This window comes from Leuciscus leuciscus (genome assembly GCF_965113295.1).
Source record: "Leuciscus leuciscus genome assembly, chromosome: 4".
Lineage (NCBI taxonomy): Eukaryota > Metazoa > Chordata > Actinopteri > Cypriniformes > Leuciscidae > Leuciscus > Leuciscus leuciscus.
In genome coordinates this window covers 42430425-42449567 of record NC_138728.1, presented here as the reverse complement: position 1 = coordinate 42449567, position 19143 = coordinate 42430425, and the positions used below count along the sequence as shown (strand labels likewise).

Here is a 19143-nt window from a genome sequence, read left to right as displayed (position 1 = left end):
AAACCAAGAAATTCAAACCTAAGCCGAAAAGAAAAGAGGCAATTTATCAACCAAAGAGTCAAGAAAGAAAAAGTTTTGTTGAAGAATTTATTTTACTTGTTTTCTTTTTGGGTTTATCAATTTATTTCAAATAAGAACTTGATTAGGGTTGATCATATTGTATTGTACAATATGTACCCCCCCTCCCCCCTTTTTTTGTTAAAAGTTTGACCTTACATTTGGTTTATCTTTGTCATTTATTATTTACTGTTCATTACATTCATTACATCAACACAAAGAAAAAAAAAATCATAACAGCCAATAGAACAAAAATCTAAAACCTCAAACTTGTGTGTTGTGTGTGCTTTGCCTCCTTCGAGCTTTGTATCTTCTGATTGGCCCATTGATCTGTCTCAGTGTATTGAACCAAATTGTAGTTGCTACCTGTAAGCATTGAGTCAATTTTGTTGTGTATACTTCTGTCGAGTGGGTGTTACATAAAGCCTTGCAGAATTATTACAGGGGGGCTATTCTAAATAATCAAGGGTCACTGGAAATATGGGCAGGTCTCCTCCACTCCATGTCTAGTGATGAAAGTCCTACACACACTAGGTGTAATCCATCCTGGTGTTAGTACAGGAGAGCAGAGGGGAATGGAAAAAAGTCAGAGAGCCATAGTCTTCACACAGGAAACTTTTTATCACGGGAGGTGGGTCAGAAGCTCATCCCTGTCTATCACCGGATGTCCAGTGACAGCCTGCTCAAACGCCAACGAATGCTTTAACTCGGTCATATGGGCCCGATGTCCAAAAACAGTCTTTGTGGGGAAAAGCAGAGTTGAGGCTGCAGCCAGTATGGCTATTTCTATATTTAATGAGGGTGCCTCTGCCATGCTGGCTGTGATGGAGAAACTGTGGCTTCAGAGCACAGTCGTAACTGTCAATGCAATGAAGGATGACGACATGGTTAGGATTTCAAAAGCCAATAGTGTCCATTCCGCTAGTGCAAAACGGAGCCGTAAAAGTGTAAGCACAGCCCAAAAAGTGAAAAGACACCAGCAGGAGATGGAGGAGGGCCCTACATATGGTGCTGGCATGGATATGTAGACTGTAAATTAACTTGGGGGAACTAGGTGTAAAGGTTGTGTTCTGTCAGTTTGAAGTTTGTGATGTAATGGTCTTCAGTTGAAGGCCATGTTGATGTGTTAATCCAAACAAGTTCATTTAGCCAACTATTTGTATTTATAAGTGATTCTTTCTTATACGACAGGCTTAAAGTTTGTTGTCATACCTTGACAGTTTCGACTGCTGACTCTGCAGTCATCTTCAGAAGCGTCACGTGATGTTGCTGTGACGTTCTACTGTGGGTGTGATATATTTCGTTTTTGTCACACCTGTGTGATGGACTGGTGATGTGTTGTTTTGGGTGTTATGATCAGTGATGCATGAAGCAATAATGAGTTTTGGATGTTAAACAGTGTGATACATGGATTTTACTTGGACTTAAAGCATATTTTGTCTGTAATTCATGGCTTTCAAATTTCAATAGAAATTAGTGGAATTTTGCCATAAAAATCTTTAAAAGCCGTTTTCTCAAAATGATTTTTTTCTCACACTCCTAGTGACGATTTTCCACTTATGTAGCACCTACATACACCAAACTTTACAGACATATTCCTAACTATATTGTGAAGGTTTGTCCAGAGGGATTTGTTGATATATATCATTCTTGGCCTGATTTAAATAACATTTTATGAAAAATAGGGCGGAAATCAATTTTTGAAGACTATTGGGAGTATTTTCTGATTTACAGGGTAACATAAGGAGCAATTCATAATCCCCTCTGGTAATGTCTTTTCATTGAATATATCAACAAAATGCAACAATAATTTTGAACATTGTTTTTTTCAATGGTCAGATTCGTCACTTCAAAATATATGCAAATTAGTGCATATTTAGATATAGCCTGATTAGCATGTTTAAACAAAATTACAGAGAACTTGCAATAGATTTTTTTTTTCTCATATTCATGTGAGTAATCAACTGGTAAAGTTTCATGGTGATATGTCCAAGTTAAAATGTTTAACTTCACCTGTAGTGTCTCGCCTTAATTAAACAGTTTAATTGTTCAAAACTAATGTAAAATAAATGTTCAAATGTCAATGATGTTCTACTAGTAATCAAATGTTAACATGTACAATTTCAAATTTTCCCAAATAACGTTCACATTAAAAATAAAGTTGAAAACTAAAATATCTATGTTGCCTATAAATAGGCTACTTCAAGTTCTGTTCTGTTGTTGTATTTTAAATAGCATAGTTCTCTTACGAGAGGTCTCTCGTACTGCGTAAGATATCTTACGCTAGGGGAAAATCCTTTTCCGCGAGATATTGAAGCCAAAAATTATCCTTAATTTTGTAATAATGCAAAACGCGTTGCAGCAGCAATGCAGACATAGGCGAGACAGCTCGCGCGCCTATTGGCTGCTCTGCGGCAACTGCAGCAGCCTATCGAGTGAGGCCTGGCGTGACGTCAGACCCAATCAGGGCACTTCGCGCCCGCTGCGTCACGTCCCGCCGAAATGGGCGTGGTCTAGGCCTATAAATATCGCTCGCAGGCAGCTATTATCTGATTTTTCATCCTTCAAGCGAAGCACACGCATCGCTGGAGCTGGATTAGAAGCCGCGCCGTCGAGAGAGAGCACCTTCAGCGGGACGAGTCACTGAAGTCGCTGGCCGCGCCGCCTTCCTGCCTTCCTGCTGCGCTTTCCGGCGCTTATATCCTTCTCTTTTATTACACTGTATTTCTGTGTGTGTGTGTCGCCACCGCGACACACATTTCTAAAAGAGCTAGCGTCTTTTTAAAGATGCCTTCCTGCGGCTCGTGCAGAGCCACACTCAGCGACGGGGACCGCCACGTGATCTGCGTTTCCTGCCTGGGTGAGGAACATGCAGCTCTCGCGCTCGCTGACGGCGGATGCCCTCACTGCGAGCTGATGGCAATGGCGACTCTGAGGACTCGCCTAGCCGTCTTCACCGAGACTGCTCCCCCGCCCGCCGCGGCGTCGCGCCGTAAAAAGCGCCGTGCCCAGCGGGCCCCGGAACCCTCCCTCAGCCGCCAAAGCTCGCCGGTTCGCCCGCTTGCTTCTTCTGTTTCGCTTCCTGACGGACAGCGGCCGCCGTCTGCCGCCGCTTCCGTTGATATCGTGGATGAGGAAGCCCTGCTGGGAGAGGATGATTCCTGCTCTATCCTGGCGTCAGGCAGTGAGGATTGGGCGGGCTCTGAGGACCCCGCACCCCCTGCCCGCACATCGTCAGGCAAGAGAGCTTCCATTGAGACGGAACTCATGCGAGTACTCGCACAGGCCGCGGCGAGCCTCGGCCTCGAGTGGTCTTCGCCTGAGCAGCCCGCTCACAACCGGCTGGATGGATTTTTCCTGCCTGGGGAGCGCGCTTCGCCTGTGTCCAGACCGGCGCCCTTTCTTCCTGAGTTACACGAAGAAGTCGCCAAGTCCTGGAGCGCCCCCTATTCTGCTAGAGTGCGTCCTGCTGTTTCTTTGGCATTCTCCGCCGTTGACGATGCCAAGAACAAAGGATACCTCTCGCTGCCGCCGGTTGAAGAGGCGATAGCGGCCCACTTATGCCCGCCCTCCGCTGGACGGCGCGCTAAACCGGCCCTACCCTCTAAAGCTTGCCGCACGACGTCAAGCTTGCTCCACCGCGCTTTCTCCGCCGCCGGGCAAGCTGCGTCAGCGTTGCACACCATGGCAACGCTCCAGATCTTCCAGGCCGATCTCCTCCGTAAGCTGGACGAGGAAGGACCTGACGCGATCTGCGTGCCGGACTTAAGGAGTGCCACGGACCTCGCTCTTCGTGCTACTAAGTCCGCAGCACAAGCCATTGGACGGACTATGGCTTCTCTCACCGTGTCTGAGAGACATCTCTGGCTGACGCTCTCGGAGATGGCCGAGTCTGAACGCACCGCGTTCCTCGACGCCCCGCTTTCCGCTACAGGCCTCTTTGGATCCTCCGTCAAGGATTTCGCGGAGAGATTCGCAGAGGTACAGAAAGCGTCTCAGGCTATGAAGCACTTCCTCCCGAAGCGCTCCAGCTCTGCAGCAGGCCGTGCGAAACCGTCTGCTCAGAGCTCACAGCCACCGTCCACTGCCTCCACTTCACAGCGCCGCCAGGCCAGAGGCGCGAGACCGCGCTCCCGCTCATCCGGTCGCCGCCCCGCAGGACGCGGCTCGCGACCTAGGATCACGGTGAAGCCCGAGGCCCCGAAGTCGTCCTAGCACAGCTAGGAAAACGACGGTGTTCCAGTCCCGCTGCGGCCGGACTCACACCAAAGCTATTCGCTCGTCCAGTTCCAGAAAATGTGACTGTTCCAGTGTTTTCTGCAGCCAACAAGTCGGTTCTGTCACCCGCTTGCCTGCACACAAATGCCGTTTTCACGGCTACCCAGATAAATCCCCAAAAGAGTGTATTTTCTGGTGTCCCGGCCACGGCCGATGGTGTTTCGTGTGTAGTAAGAATGCCCACTGCCCAGTGCCCATCCCTACACATAAGCACAGCCTGTCACACAGGGCTCGCGCACATAAAACCGACTCAGATCGGTTGCGCTTCAAACATGGTGAGCGTGCCCACTACCCAGTGCCCACTAACACCACGTTATGCATGTCTCACGGTTTCTGTAAAAACGAAACCAACGTGCACTCGCTTCACGCAAGCGAACGATGCTTTCGGTGTGATAAATGTGCCCGCTGTCCCGCGCCCACATCCACACATAGACATGACAGTTCCCACGGGAACCGCCCAGCCCTCCCCCTCGCGGTTAACCACCGCAGAGGAGTCGAGCGCAGGCAATCTGCCCGCTGTCATCAGCGCGCCCCATGCCTCAAATGTCACGAGCGACACGCTTGTGTTACAGCACACCGAAGCTTCTCCATCGCTGAGCGAGCGGAGCGCGCTTCGTATTCGACCCCTAGCTATCCATGCAGACGCATGGGCAAAGCTACCCGGGGTCTCGAAGTGGGTGCTGAACATTATAGAAAGAGGCTATTCGCTGCAGTTTCGCCGACGCCCTCGCCGCTATGTGGCGCGCGTCGAGACCACGGTAAAAACAGAAGTAGCACATCTACTTCGAGCCGAAGTGACGAAACTATTGAGCAAAGGGGCCATAGAACCTCTCTCTCAAAATCAGAGAGAGGGAGGGCTATACAGCAGATACTTCCTGGTACCGAAAAAAGACGGGGGTCTCAGACCCATACTAGATCTAAGGCAACTGAACAAAGTGCTTGTGAAGCGACAGTTCAGGATGCTCACGACCAGGCAAATCCTTGTGCAGATTCGCCAAGGAGATTGGTTTGTGTCAATAGATCTGAAAGACGCGTATTTTCAAATACAGATAGCGTCACGTCACAGGCGATATTTGAGATTCGCCTTCGAGGGCCAGGCATATCAGTACACAGTCCTGCCGTTCGGTTTGTCCCTGGCACCCCGTACATTTACGAAGTGCATGGATGCGGCGCTCGCACCCCTCAGAATGAGAGGCATGCGAGTGCTGAACTATTTGGACGATAGGCTGATTCTAGCGCAATCTCACGCAGTGCTCATAGAACACACGACCATTTTACTCGATCACCTCGAGGATTTGGGTCTGAGTGTCAATTGGGCAAAGAGCTCCCTGTCACCCAGTCAGAAAATATCTTTCCTGGGCACAGAACTGGACTCACTATCCATGATAGCGCGACTATCACAACAGCGCGCGGTAGACATTCGACGCACAGCGAACTCTTTTCGCTGCGGCGCGTTTGTCCCGCTCAAGAAATTTCAGAAGATGCTAGGTTTCATGGCCTCAGCATCGTCAGTGCTCCAGCTGGGTCTGCTCCGCATGCGCCCGCTGCAGTTTTGGCTGAAAGCGCGAGTCCCACGCGAAGCGTGGGCACCCGGTTTGCTTCGCCTCAGGGTCAATCAGAAATGCGTTACAGCTCTGAAACCCTGGAAAGCGAACGACTGGTACCAATCAGGTGTAAGCCTGGGGACTTCCTCGAGGGTGAAAGTGGTGTCCACGGACGCGTCCACCTCGGGATGGGGAGCGCTGCTCGAGGGCAGACCGTTCTTCGGCCAGTGGTCAGAACGGGAGAAGCTCCTGCACATAAACTGCCTCGAAATGCTGGCAGTAGACAACGCGCTGACGCGTTTTTGTCCCCAAATAAAAGGTCACCACGTCTTGGTCCGTTCGGACAACATGTCTGTGGTGTCCTACATAAATCGCCAGGGCGGCATCAGATCCGAGAAACTGTACAGGCTGGCAGAACGCCTCCTGGTATGGGCTCAGTGCAACCTGCGCTCGCTCAGAGCAGCGCACGTGCCAGGGATCTTGAATTTAGGACCGGACAGACTGTCCAGGAACAATGTTCCGGCAGGCGAATGGTCTCTACACCCACAGACAGTCCAACTGCTGTGGAAGAAATTCGGCAGAGCGGAAGTGGACCTGTTTGCGTCTCAAGAAAACGCTCACTGTCAAGAATTTTTCTCCAAGAGCAGGAGCGCGCTGGCCCATGTGTGGCCCCGCCGCCCGCTCTATGCTTTTCCTCCCGTCTCTCTCCTGCCTCAGGTGATAGAACGGATCAGGGAAGAAGGATGCTCAGTACTGCTGGTAGCACCGTTCTGGAAAAACCAACCTTGGTTTCCAGCCGTGATGCAGTTAGCAAGTACTGCCCCGTGGCCAGTACCAGTGAGGAGAGATCTCCTCTCACAGGCCCGCGGCTCGATCTGGCATCCTCACCCGGAACTATGGTCCCTTCATGTCTGGGCCATCAACGGGTACATGTTGGACTCCCTAAAGGAGTATTAAACACGATCACGCAGGCTAGAGCTCCGTCTACAAGACGACTCTATTCTTCGGAATGGTCAGTGTTCTCGGGCTGGTGCACAGCCCGTGGTGTGTCACCCACAAACTGTGATGTGACGGAGGTGCTTTCCTTCCTACAAGAGCTGTTGGATGGGGGCAGGGCCCCCTCCACGCTCAAAGTTTATGTGGCGGCTATAGCAGCGTTCTCAGAAACAACGCTTGGTCAGTCAATAGGAAGGAACGATTTAGTCATCCGCTTCCTTAGAGGAGCTAAGAGACTGAATCCTCCCAGACCTCCCTCAGTCCCCGTATGGGACCTTTCTACGGTTCTGGAAGCCATGAAAGGTGCGCCATTTGAGCCTTTACAGTCAATCGATTTGAAACACCTGTCTTTCAAAACGGTGTTTTTGCTGGCTCTCGCTTCAGTGAAGCACATAGGGGATCTGCACGCGCTCTCTGTGAGCGCGGCGTGCATGGAGTTTGGGCCCAATGACTCAAAAGTTATACTCAAACCTAAGCACGGTTATGTTCCAAAATCCCTCAACACACCGTTTAGGGCGCAGATTATCTCTCTGTCAGCCCTGCCGGTCCCTGATGAGGAAAGAGACGCGAGCCTCCTTTGCCCAGTCAGGGCATTACGAGCTTATGTGTCTCGCTCGTCTGTTTTCAGACAGACGGAACAGCTCTTTGTTTCGTTTAGCGGACGTTCTAAGGGACTAGCCGCGTCGAAACAGAGCCTATCCAGATGGATAGTTGATGCTATAGCACTGTCATACGCCTCCAAGGGCATGCAGTGCCCTTTGGGTGTCAGAGCGCACTCCACGAGAGGCATGGCCTCTTCGTGGGCCTGGTCAAGTGGGATTGCCTTGCAAGATATTTGTATGGCGGCAGGCTGGGCCTCCCCGTCTACATTTATAAGGTTTTATAACCTAGAGGTTCCCGCCCTGCAGGCCAGGCTGCTGTCGGTCTAAACTACCAGTATTATCTGACCTGATGCGTTCAGCTCAGAATGCTGCGTTTGCTGAGCACAGCTCAGCGTTCGACAGTATAAAGCTGGGCAAACTGTGTAAGACCCACATTTTTCCCCATCAGTTCAGGCCGTACCCCGCCCTGACTGTATGATGAAATTCGCGTCCCATCGACGCTACTTTATGTGGAAAAGTGAGGCTGCACCCCTCCTTCTTCCCGGACTCCCTGTGAGTTCACTGAGTGATTGTGCACTATATGTACCCCGGGCTTTCGCCCTTGGGTCTTTGGTGTCAGATCTCAGCATGCACGGCGTTTTACATTGGGTCCCCTAGCGTAAGATATCTTACGCAGTACGAGAGACCTCTCGTAAGAGAACGTACTCGGTTACTAACGTAACCTCGGTTCTCTCTAGAAGAGGGAACGAGTACTGCGTATCTTGCCGTGCATGCACACGCTCTGGTTGCTTCGATGATGAAAAACCAGATAATAGCTGCCTGCGAGCGATATTTATAGGCCTAGACCACGCCCATTTCGGCGGGACGTGACGCAGCGGGCGCGAAGTGCCCTGATTGGGTCTGACGTCACGCCAGGCCTCGCTCGATAGGCTGCTGCAGTTGCCGCAGAGCAGCCAATAGGCGCGCGAGCTGTCTCGCCTATGTCTGCATTGCTGCTGCAACGCGTTTTGCATTATTACAAAATTAAGGATAATTTTTGGCTTCAATATCTCGCGGAAAAGGATTTTCCCCTAGCGTAAGATATCTTACGCAGTACTCGTTCCCTCTTCTAGAGAGAACCGAGGTTACGTTAGTAACCGAGTACGTTTTTGTTCTTTATGTCTCAATGTAATTACTGTGCATTATATTTACATTATTATTGTTACTCTATTTGTATTGTTACTTATGTTTTAATAAACTGTTCTTTATACAACTCTTATCTCGTGCTGACTTTTATTAACACATAGACTACTCATCTTTTCTAGACGTACACTATTTTAATGTACAATGGGCTACAGTCACACTTTAAGAAAAACAATACTTAAATATACCATATTAATTTAAAATAATTTTCCGTATTTATATTTGACAAATATTTTACCCATATTTTAATTAAAATTGCATTGTGGTTACGATAGTGAATTAAAGCTTTAAGAAGAAATGACTTTCCCCTCAACTGTATCATAAGCATCATTACTAATGTAATCAACACATTAGACACTAACGACATCTTGTGGTCAAAACATGGAAGAATCCGCCTTTCTCTCCGAGACGACCCAGCCATTTTTAGCCTATTTCATATAATAAATCCAAATAAAAAATACTCTTTCAAATATATTTTTACTTTAAAATGTTTATTAAATCAGTCTCTGAATAGCCTACATTTCTGCGGGGGGTAAATGGGCAAAGTGGTCATATTTTATAAAAATAAATGTTGGCGTTATTGGAGATATTACGTACTTCAACTGACTATTTTATGATAAAGTAGCCTACATTTATTTTTATAAAATATGACTTGAGCGCTCAGACTCAGTCACCTGCTCTTCCTCTGCAAGTGACGTCACTAGCAATCACATGTTGAAACCACTGTATAGTTTACTGTACCTGTTTTTTTATTTTTGGGGGGATGAAAACATTGTTAATAGCAAAATCCATCTTGTGAAATATATTGTAAAATACAACATGTAATAAATAAACACTGGGAAAGTTACTTAAAAAGCAGTTGTTTTCCACGGTAGGTGCATTACACTATTTTACTGTAATTGTAGTTGACTAATAGGGGCACAAACACATTTATACATATTTCTTTCATCAAATAAACATTAGAAAATACTGCTCTGAAACAATTTGTGTTCAGAAGACCACTATATAATGACGTAAAAGTTGATGATGATGCCAAAAAGATTTGCATGTGCAGGGTAAGATTTGTGGAAGTGTACGTAAGATTGTAAATTAAATTTAAATTCATATTTATGTTTATGTCGTTAGCATGAAGCTGCAGTTTCACAATACATGAATTACACTTATAGTACAGAACAAAACAACAGTAAATGTTGCAAATCTTTTTATTTACGCTTGAAACACAATTTACACGTTTACACCTGCCATTTTATAATCTTTTAACGTACCATACCAACATTTTACATATGATTCCCCCTCCATAAGACTAATTGTTGATTAAACATGATGAATGTATTTATGATTATTTTTTCCTGCATTAAACACTTTAATTTAATCTATAAACAGTACTATTATTATTGTTATTATTATTGTGTGTGTGTATATATATATATTAGGGGTGTAACGATACATGTATTCGTATTGAACCGTTCGGTATGAGGCTTTCGGTTCGGTTTTCGGTACGCATTTTCAAACCGAACGGTTCATTGGACCATTTTTCCTGGCGAGCAAAATTTCGTTATTTCAAATGTAGGCAGGTCGCGTGCGACCACAACATTGCCCAACATCAAATGGCAAACGTAATGGAAGCGGAACGAAACTGCTTGTTATTGTGTGGTTGAAGGACCGTTTATCAGTTTGGACCAGTGCAGCGCGAGCCGATCGTGATCATGGGACACTGTTACTACACAGCGCTAATAAGAGATCCAGTAAAGAAAGCATTTGAATTCGCCACAGAAGTAATAACATCGCTATGAGATCTAGTGAGAAATATTCACATTTCTCCGTTATTAACGGATCAAACAGCGCTGACGTGGAAGCCAGGAAGAAACATTGTGCCATGAATGAACTAACCAGTGTCCACAGATCAGTAACATTCACCATGGATTTACTGTAGTAACACTAACTGCAACCATGGAAGTTTGGCAGGAATAGTCGGCTAATGCTTTCAAGTAACATTACGTTGGTTTTATTTTTACATTATGAATACAATTGCTGCCCTCAAATGTTAATCTGAACTAAAATAAACCTTTGTTTAAAACTACTACAATATTACGTTTCATTTTTTCCAAGGAGCTGTTTTGTTTTATATGCTCCTAAGAAGAGTCAATTATAGTTCCAGAATTGCTCAAAGTAAAAAAATATCATACTTTATGATGTTAGTTTTAATAAAAAAAAAGAATAAAAAAAATTAAATCAAGGAAATTTCTCTGGCATTTCTTTCTTTTTGCTGTATCGAAAACGTACCGAACCGAACCGTGACACAAGTGTATTGTATCGAACCGAACCGTAAATTTTGTGAACCATTACACTCCTAATATATATACCAGCAGTGGCGGCTGCTGGTCTTTCAAAGAGGGGAAGCTCATTTTTGGCCTACATCATAAAAATTGTCTATTTATTTAAACGTAAATTCAACGTTCCTTTTCAGGAAAATGCTCTGTGACCCTGTCGTACCAACTAGGCGTCTTTTCCAGTGACTTGACCAGTGTCCTCTCAATGGCCAGCAGAGTTAAATATAATTGTATAAATGTAATAATATAATAAAGGTATAAATAATAATATAATATAGTATAGTATAATACTACTATATATTTTTTTTTAATAATGATTTTTTAATTATTGCTACTAATAATAAAAATATATAATAAGTAATAATATAATAAAGGTAAAAATGTGTAATTTTTTGAAATGTATTATGAAAATTGGCTAGCAATTTCAACACGCAAATACCAAGAAATAGTTTGCAGTAGTTTGTCTTTCGACTACACTTGAAAAATCCGCGATGGGACTGAGCTCGAATAGCTTCAGCATCAGCGACTTTTTATTGTATGAAATCGCTGTCAATCAAGAGGAGATGCAGTCTTTCGACAGACCCTCCAATCATCACGCAGAAGCCCAGAGTCCAGCCCAGCCCACTCCTCATTAACCCCAGAGACGCTGAGCGTCCGTGGACGGGACATAATCGCAGCATTTATCCAATGACCATCTAGTTTCGAAGCACTGAAAAAAACTGTTCAAAGCAGCCCCACTGAAGTCAATGGACACTGGGCTTCAACAGGGAAATGCACTGTGGCGCTACGGGAATGTATGAGAAGGAAATCGAGTCAGCCGACCTGCTATATGTAGCTGATTCTGAACGAACTCGTCTTTGAGATGAACGTTTTCTAACGCATTTTAAGTCAATAAAATGTTAACACAATAGTACATATTTGACCATTCATTTTTTGTACATTATAGGGGAGGCCGAGCTTCCCTAACAGTCTTAAAGAAATCCCCACTGATATATATATATATATAACCCAGCATTTTTTTTGAGTGTACAGTAATCTATTGCAAATTTCAAACACACACATTTTACCTCATTAATACAGGTTCATATGTTAATGATTCTTCATGATTTCCATCTTAAATCATACACTGAAGGTTCAGAATTATTGGAATCACATTCTGCAAAGCTCCTGTTCTCTTAAGGGAAACAGTAGGAAACCACTGAAAGTGTTGTGGTTATCCTGGTCATCATATATCCTCCTGCCAGACCAAAGTCTCACATAGACAACATCTCCAACCTCCAGGATCAACACAACTCCATTCGAGGAGTTTAACACATACTGAGGCTGATGACCATATGCCGAAACCACACGCTCTCCATTCTTATAAATGGATGCAGCTGCTACAGTTGGTCCATGACCCAATACAGAGATTCTGAACATGTACGCTCCTTTCAGCGGGGCTATGAAAACACCTAAATCAAATAACAAGAGATACAGAATCAGCTGTTTCCTGTATTATTGTTTAATTATCAAGCACACTGTGTTATATTTTCAAAAGATGGCAGATCATTTCAGGCTGTTTACATTACAACAATGTACTAAATATGGACAAGTTTTTTCTTTGCATTTTTCACAGACAGTCAAAACAATCCCCATTAACACGGGTTCGTGGAAACTACTTTAAACGCTGTATTCTGCTGCCTGGCCAGTAGGTGGCAACATCACTTTGTAAAGAAACACCACACACCTATAGACTGATCACGTATTACGCATGACATCACAGTTTTCACAAATTCACGTTTTTGTTGTTTACACGGAGACGATAATGATATTGTTTCCAAAAACTTGCACTTTGAAGCCCAAATTCAAACGTTTGCGTTTTCAGTCCCCCAATGAATGAACGTGTGAATGAACGGCCAAAGCGCATAAACCTGAATCACATACAAATCTTTACGTGTTTAATTGAAAACGGTGTCGTGTAAACAGCCCCTAATTCTCTTATACACATTACACAACTGCAGAGAGGTCTGAATGGAGCAGAAGGGTTTTCATTATTATAAACTGAGTTTTATGACTCATTTCATTGATCATTACCTGTAATTGGGTTGTAGGCGTTCCCTATGTTTGTGAAGACGTCCCTGTAGGTTAGTGTGATTTCAGTGGTAAAAGGACCAATATATCCACTGCCAGATTTCATCAGTCCAGCAGAAAAAGCTATTTCTCTGTCTGTTATTGAAAAACATAAGCAATATTGTGATATATTACTCTATTACACTGAGAATGTACAGGTGAAACTCGAAAAATTAGAATATCGTGCAAAAGTTTGTGTATTTCAGTAATTCAAATTAAAAGGTGAAACTAATACATTTAGTATATGTAACTATATACATATGCATGATTATACTTTTCAGATGGCTGACATTTCTGTATTTAAAATCCTTTTTTTTATTGTTTTCATATAATATTCTAATTTTCTGAGATTTTGAATTTGGGGTTTTCATAAGCTGTAAGCCATTATCATCAGAATTATAACTTTTGCATGATATTCAAATTTTTCGAGTTTCACCTGTATAGACTGAATTTAACATCATTCAAGCACACTTTCACCTCTATTTTCCTTTCTCAACTCCACTTGACCCAGAGTAAGATTTGACATTTCTGTGAAGGAATAAAGATTCTGTTAAATGACATTTACACTGTTTATTGTAATAGATAACACAATTTACACAGTATACACTCAATTTTATACTAACATTTACACTATGCAATGTATTGCATTGGTGTTTTACTTTGAGGATCATTGATAAAAGAGTGAATGTTTTGGTGAGGTACCATCATTTTTCTTGTTCAGCTCTTCCAGGATAAAGGTCTGTTGTTCACTCAGTTGCGTCTCTAAAGCTCTGATGTTCACTTTCTGCTCTGTAACTGTGGCGGTCAGTTCTCTGATGTTCACTTTCTGCTCTGTAACGGTGGCGGTCAGTTCTCTGATGTTCACTTTCTGCTCTGTAACGGTGGCGGTCAGTTCTCTCAGCGCTGCATGGATGTCAGTGAAGCACAGATGGCAGTTTTGTTGGCTGTCAGTTGAAGCTTCATCTCTCAAAGTGTCTGTTTGAGGTGGATTCTGTCTTCCGTCCTCAGATCTGAGCTGTTGACTGATCTCATTCTCATTGAGTCCTCCATCTACCTGATGCTGTACGACACACACAAAGGTTTCCAACAGCAGCAGTAAACATACTAAACCCTTCATTCTTCACTGATGTTTGTTTCCAGCTCTTGCTCTGTCATCCTCACAGTCTCTCATGTTCCTTTTATAGTGTCCTGATTTACTGTCTTTTGTAAATGATTTACATTGCTTCAAATAAACAAGTAGTTCAAGTTAATTGTTAATCATAATCAAAGGGATGTTCCAGTTTCAGTGGATGTTTATCTCTATTCACAACATTTGTGGCACTATGTTGATCCCAACAGAAAATAACTTTGACTCATATATATATATATATATATATATATATATATATTTTATTATAATTATTATTTTATTTTTGTTATAAGATCAGCGGAGGGATAATCACAGAAGCACACACCTCCGGTCGTTGAATGGTTAAAATCTCACACTTTAATAATATTTATCAGCACCTAACAAAATAAAAAAGGCTGTGACTGTGAGGGATGATTACCTCAAAAATGTACATCGATATGCAAGTTTGAGTGACAGTGATTATCCTGACCTCTGGTATATTTCTGACCTCTGATATAGATGGTCACATGACAGGTTTATCAGATTTATGTTGACAAAATGTTGCTGATGGAGTTTAATTCACAAAATTCCTTTAAAATGTTTTCCCCCCACATGCAACAACATCCTGTATTAACAGAAGTAGAACTGAATAAATGCAAGGATTAATAAATACAAAAAGGTAGTTTGAGGAAAAAATCAATGTCATTATTTCCTTGCTGCTACTATATAACATATACATATAATTTGAATGACATGTATTACATGTATAAAACATTAAATGTAATTATTAACCTGATTTACAGCTTTTCATGTACAAGAATGGCCTAGATTTTGGGTTTCCCAGTAACTGGTTCACAATAACTTGTTTTATGGTACAATAACGTGAGCTGTTGTTTTGTGGTGTGAACTTTGATCTTAACACCTTTAACCTTATTATTTATTATTACATGGCTCTGTGGAATACTTGATTCTGATTGGTCAATCGCACCATCCAGCGGTAAGTTATTCCCAGATAACAATCGCTGAAAACAGAAACACAGGCATTCACCACAGCATTTACCTATATGTGACACCCTCACACCAAACCACTGCATTCACTACAAGTAAACACCACACGTGCGCCCACTGCCCCTTGAGTGCCACCCCCTGGGAAAACCTAAAAAGAACAAACACATTTAAACAAACAGCTCAGCAATCCTTCATTCTCATGAACACCATGCTATGTCATTACTTCCCAACAAAATGTCTAGTCAAAAAGAGGGACTCACTCAACATATGCTGAGGACACTTAAAACAATTTCCAGTGAGTTCAAAGACTCATTAAAACACCATATTAGATAAAAAAAAAACAGTAGAAAACAAAATTCTAAATTAGACAGATAACAGTCTACAATAAAATAGAAGTCCAGAGTCCTACAATAAAAATGCACAAGTTAGTACATTTCTAAAACAAAACAATGAAATACCAACTATCGATACGGCTAATACCTGGTTTTAGTAGCTCATGCTATCCACTGATATATTAGTCATCAGCCCCGTTCCTGAAGCATCAAAATGCTGCAACAAACAAGGAACATAACATTACGCTTAGAAAACAATAAACAAAACCACAATAGCAGTTTCTACCTTGCCTTAGCAGCTTGCGTTATGCACTGCAATAATCATCAGCTCGCTCCTGAACGATCTAAGAGCTCAGCTTCCCATTCACCTTCTACTCTTCTGATCGTTAACTGTCTCCCTTTAAATGAGTTCTTTCACTTGGTCTAATTTGTGTGACAATTATTAATCCTAGCACCCTTACTGGTCATGCCTCACACAATTCTTCCCCAGGTCTCAGTGTCCCCCTACCTACCACATAGACTAAAAACACATCTCTTTGACCCAGCATACACATAACACATTATCAACTTCTATAATTCAATGTTAGGCTGCATAGATTAGGTCAGCCGGAACCGGGAACACTTCCCATAAATCCTGATGTACTCGTTACATCATAAGAAGAATGGCGTTTATGCTAATATTAGTCTCTCTGTTTATCCTGAGGTTTACCGCAGTCCGCCGGATCCAGTCCGTATCCAGATCTGATGAAGGACCTGCGCCTGGACACGATGATAACACAGTCCTGAAGTGTCAACTAGTCTCTCCCCTGTGAAGGGCTCCTTCCGTTCCCTTTACCTCTGTTCAAATAAAACTTTGTCAAAATTATTCCAGTTCACATGGATACGCGGAAGCGAAAAAAAAATGTGTATTAATGTATTGTATTAATTTTTAAGGCCAGACAAGTAATTTGGTGAGGTCAATTTGTAAAGAAAGACTACACGCCTGCGCACATATACATTCGAACACATATACCTATAGACTAAACACGCAATACACGTGTGTTCTCTGTTACTTAAATTTCCTATTATCACTGTAGCTACTTTGAAACAATCTATATTGTTAAAAGTGCTGTATAAATGAACTTGACATGACTTGACTTAATGATCTGAAAGTGTTTCTCCCGAACTTTGTTTAAAAGACATAATTTTACGAGTTCACGCTTGTATATAATTAAATAGAGTAAAGTTTATGCGTATTGGCCGTGCTGTCCGGGGGGGGAGGCTCCGAGCTTGGAATTTGGCCCCAACCCATAGTACTCCGCTAAAAAGCAAATGAGCTTGTTAATGAAAATCTGCTTGTGTATTACAGGTGCTGTGAGAGAGTCATGCCTCCCGTGCCGCCACTGATGACGACATTGTAAAGCATGCAATACGGTGGTTCAGCCTGGCATCTCCTGTAATATTCTGAAATTATTTCATACTGTTTATATGAATATGTTCTGGATAGAGGAGGGACTGGTTGGTTGATTGTGTCGAAGAGCTTTATGTGTGAGTATGTAATTGTGTGTAATTGTTTGATGTTATTTTGAGGACCCCCTCGAAACTCAAGGAGCCGTCCCACTGGCAGCATCCTGACCCAACAGAAGCCTGTTTTGAAATGTGTTCGTTTTAATTTAGTAAAATGTTTTTCATTAAATAAAACAATGTTCTTGGTACAATTTATGATTGTATTTCATTTTTCACTGAGCTGTTTTTATAGTTTTATTTTTACTGGTTAAAAAAGATGAATTTAGATTTTCATGTTTTTATTGATTTCATATTTTACTAATATTAATAGAGCAATCTAATGTTGGTTGGTTACATTTTAAATATTTCTGTAGCTAGTTTGGACAGATTACTAGTTTTGAATGAGGGACCTGGAAGGTAACCAGACTGAATGACCCAATAAATTAAAGAGATAGATAGATAGATAGATAGATAGATAGATAGATAGATAGATAGATAGATAGATAGAATGATAAAGTACAACAGAACTCTAGATAGATAAGAAATATATAGATGGATAGAGAGATGGATATAGGACAACAGAACGATACAGACAGACAGATAGATAGCTAGAACAACAGATAAATAAGAAATATTAGATATAGAACACCATAACAATAGGTAAATAAATGCAGAATGATAGAGATAGAACATCAGAACAATAGATAGATATGCAGTATATATAGATTAGAAATAGAGAGATAGAACAACAGAACAATAGATAGATATACAGTTTAAATAGATTAGATATATATATAAACACAAACAAACAAACAAAAAAAATCTACATTTTATTTGGTCCGGACCTAAGTAAGTGAACTAGCGGACTTTCTTGGTGTGAATACACCCTTAAAATCTGTTTTCAAACGCAACACTTATTCCTTCACTATCCAACTTGTTACCATACTACACTTTATTTTACTTATTTTTAAGCAGATGAAAAATGTACAGATAACTACAAATGTCTTTAATATTATTATTATTATAGTTTATTTAGAAAGGGTCAGATACAAAAAACAGAGAGAAACTTAAACAGTCATCTGATGTATGTATCATAGAGTTTTGTCCCTAGTAGGGCTTTTAGTTAAACATAAAAATGCAGACTAACATTATTATAAATGAGATAGAGATCAAATTAAATGAAATACAATGAAAAGAGCAAAAAAAAAAAAAAAAGAAAAAAAAAGAGAGAGAGCACAATTCAAAAACTAAATATGAGAGCAATATTGTTCCTGAATTAGCCACAATTATTTATTATTATTTTTTTTTTTTTTGAAGGTGGGTATTTTAATGTAGTGCTGATGTCATAAATATTAGGTTTGGAATAGGGCTGTTGGAACGAATTCCGAAATTCGAATATAATTCGAATATTAAAAAAATCAATACTATTCGAATGCTTAAGTTCCTATTCGAATATTGCTTTTTTAATGTATATTTTAATTTTTTTTGCAATCTTGCCTTTCTCGCTGCCTTGGCTTACACGCATGTGAAAATTAAATGCTTTTGTTTCTTGTGATGAATAAAGTTTTTGAATCGTAACACAATTGTGCACGTTATCCACGCTGTATCATCATAACATTACTGTAAAAAATCGCGGAGAGCAATGTCTCCACGGAAACGGAGATCATCACTCCTGACAATTTGATTCACAGTCCACACTACAACGTGAAAACGGCGTTTTCAAATGTATCCACTTTGGAGTGCGTTTTCATTAATTAAAACGCCGTCTCAGTGTGGACGGAAGGCCAAAACGGAGAGAAAAATATACGTTATTTTTTATGACAACGCTACACCCTGACTGACAAGCTAGATGATCTGTCCGAGGAACCGCCGCTAAAACAGGCAAGAATTACTTATTTTCTGCCTCTCTCCTCGTCACGGGGCTTACCAGCTGTCCGCCAAAAGGCAATAACAGACAAACTGACACGGTTTATCTGTGAAGATATGAGACCGATCAACATCACGCATTGGCATTGGCGATCAATAAGACTGTGTAATGTCGTAAATATTAATAAGGATGAATTTGAGCATTTAATATTCGAATATTATTCGAATATTAAATAAAATAAGGAA

The 19143-nt window shown here is 42.0% G+C and overlaps 1 protein-coding gene across 1 annotated transcript; it reads right to left on the bottom strand.

The window, feature by feature from the left end:
* Positions 1-11386: 11386 nt before the first annotated feature.
* LOC309496101 (uncharacterized protein) lies at positions 11387-14270 on the bottom strand. The gene is made up of 4 exons (XM_082166087.1): positions 13801-14270; positions 13576-13626; positions 13063-13194; positions 11387-12440 (listed from the first exon to the last, which is right to left on the bottom strand). Exons 1-4 carry the CDS (start codon positions 14213-14215, stop codon positions 12139-12141), a joined length of 900 nt encoding a protein of 299 aa, XP_082022213.1. The 5' UTR covers positions 14216-14270; the 3' UTR covers positions 11387-12138.
* Positions 14271-19143: the final 4873 nt, after the last annotated feature.

What these genes read in the sequence shown, in the direction of transcription:
- LOC309496101 (XM_082166087.1), bottom strand. Translation starts at nt 14,215, where the DNA reads ATGAAGGGTTTAGTATGTTTACTGCTGCTGTTGGAAACCTTTGTGTGT. An exon ending in GTTGAGAAAGGAAAATAGAG is followed by an intron (nt 13,195 to 13,575) that starts GTGAAAGTGTGC and finishes TTTCAATAACAG; the next exon opens with ACAGAGAAATAGCTTTTTCT. An exon ending in CGCCTACAACCCAATTACAG is followed by an intron (nt 12,441 to 13,062) that starts GTAATGATCAAT and finishes TATTTGATTTAG; the next exon opens with GTGTTTTCATAGCCCCGCTG.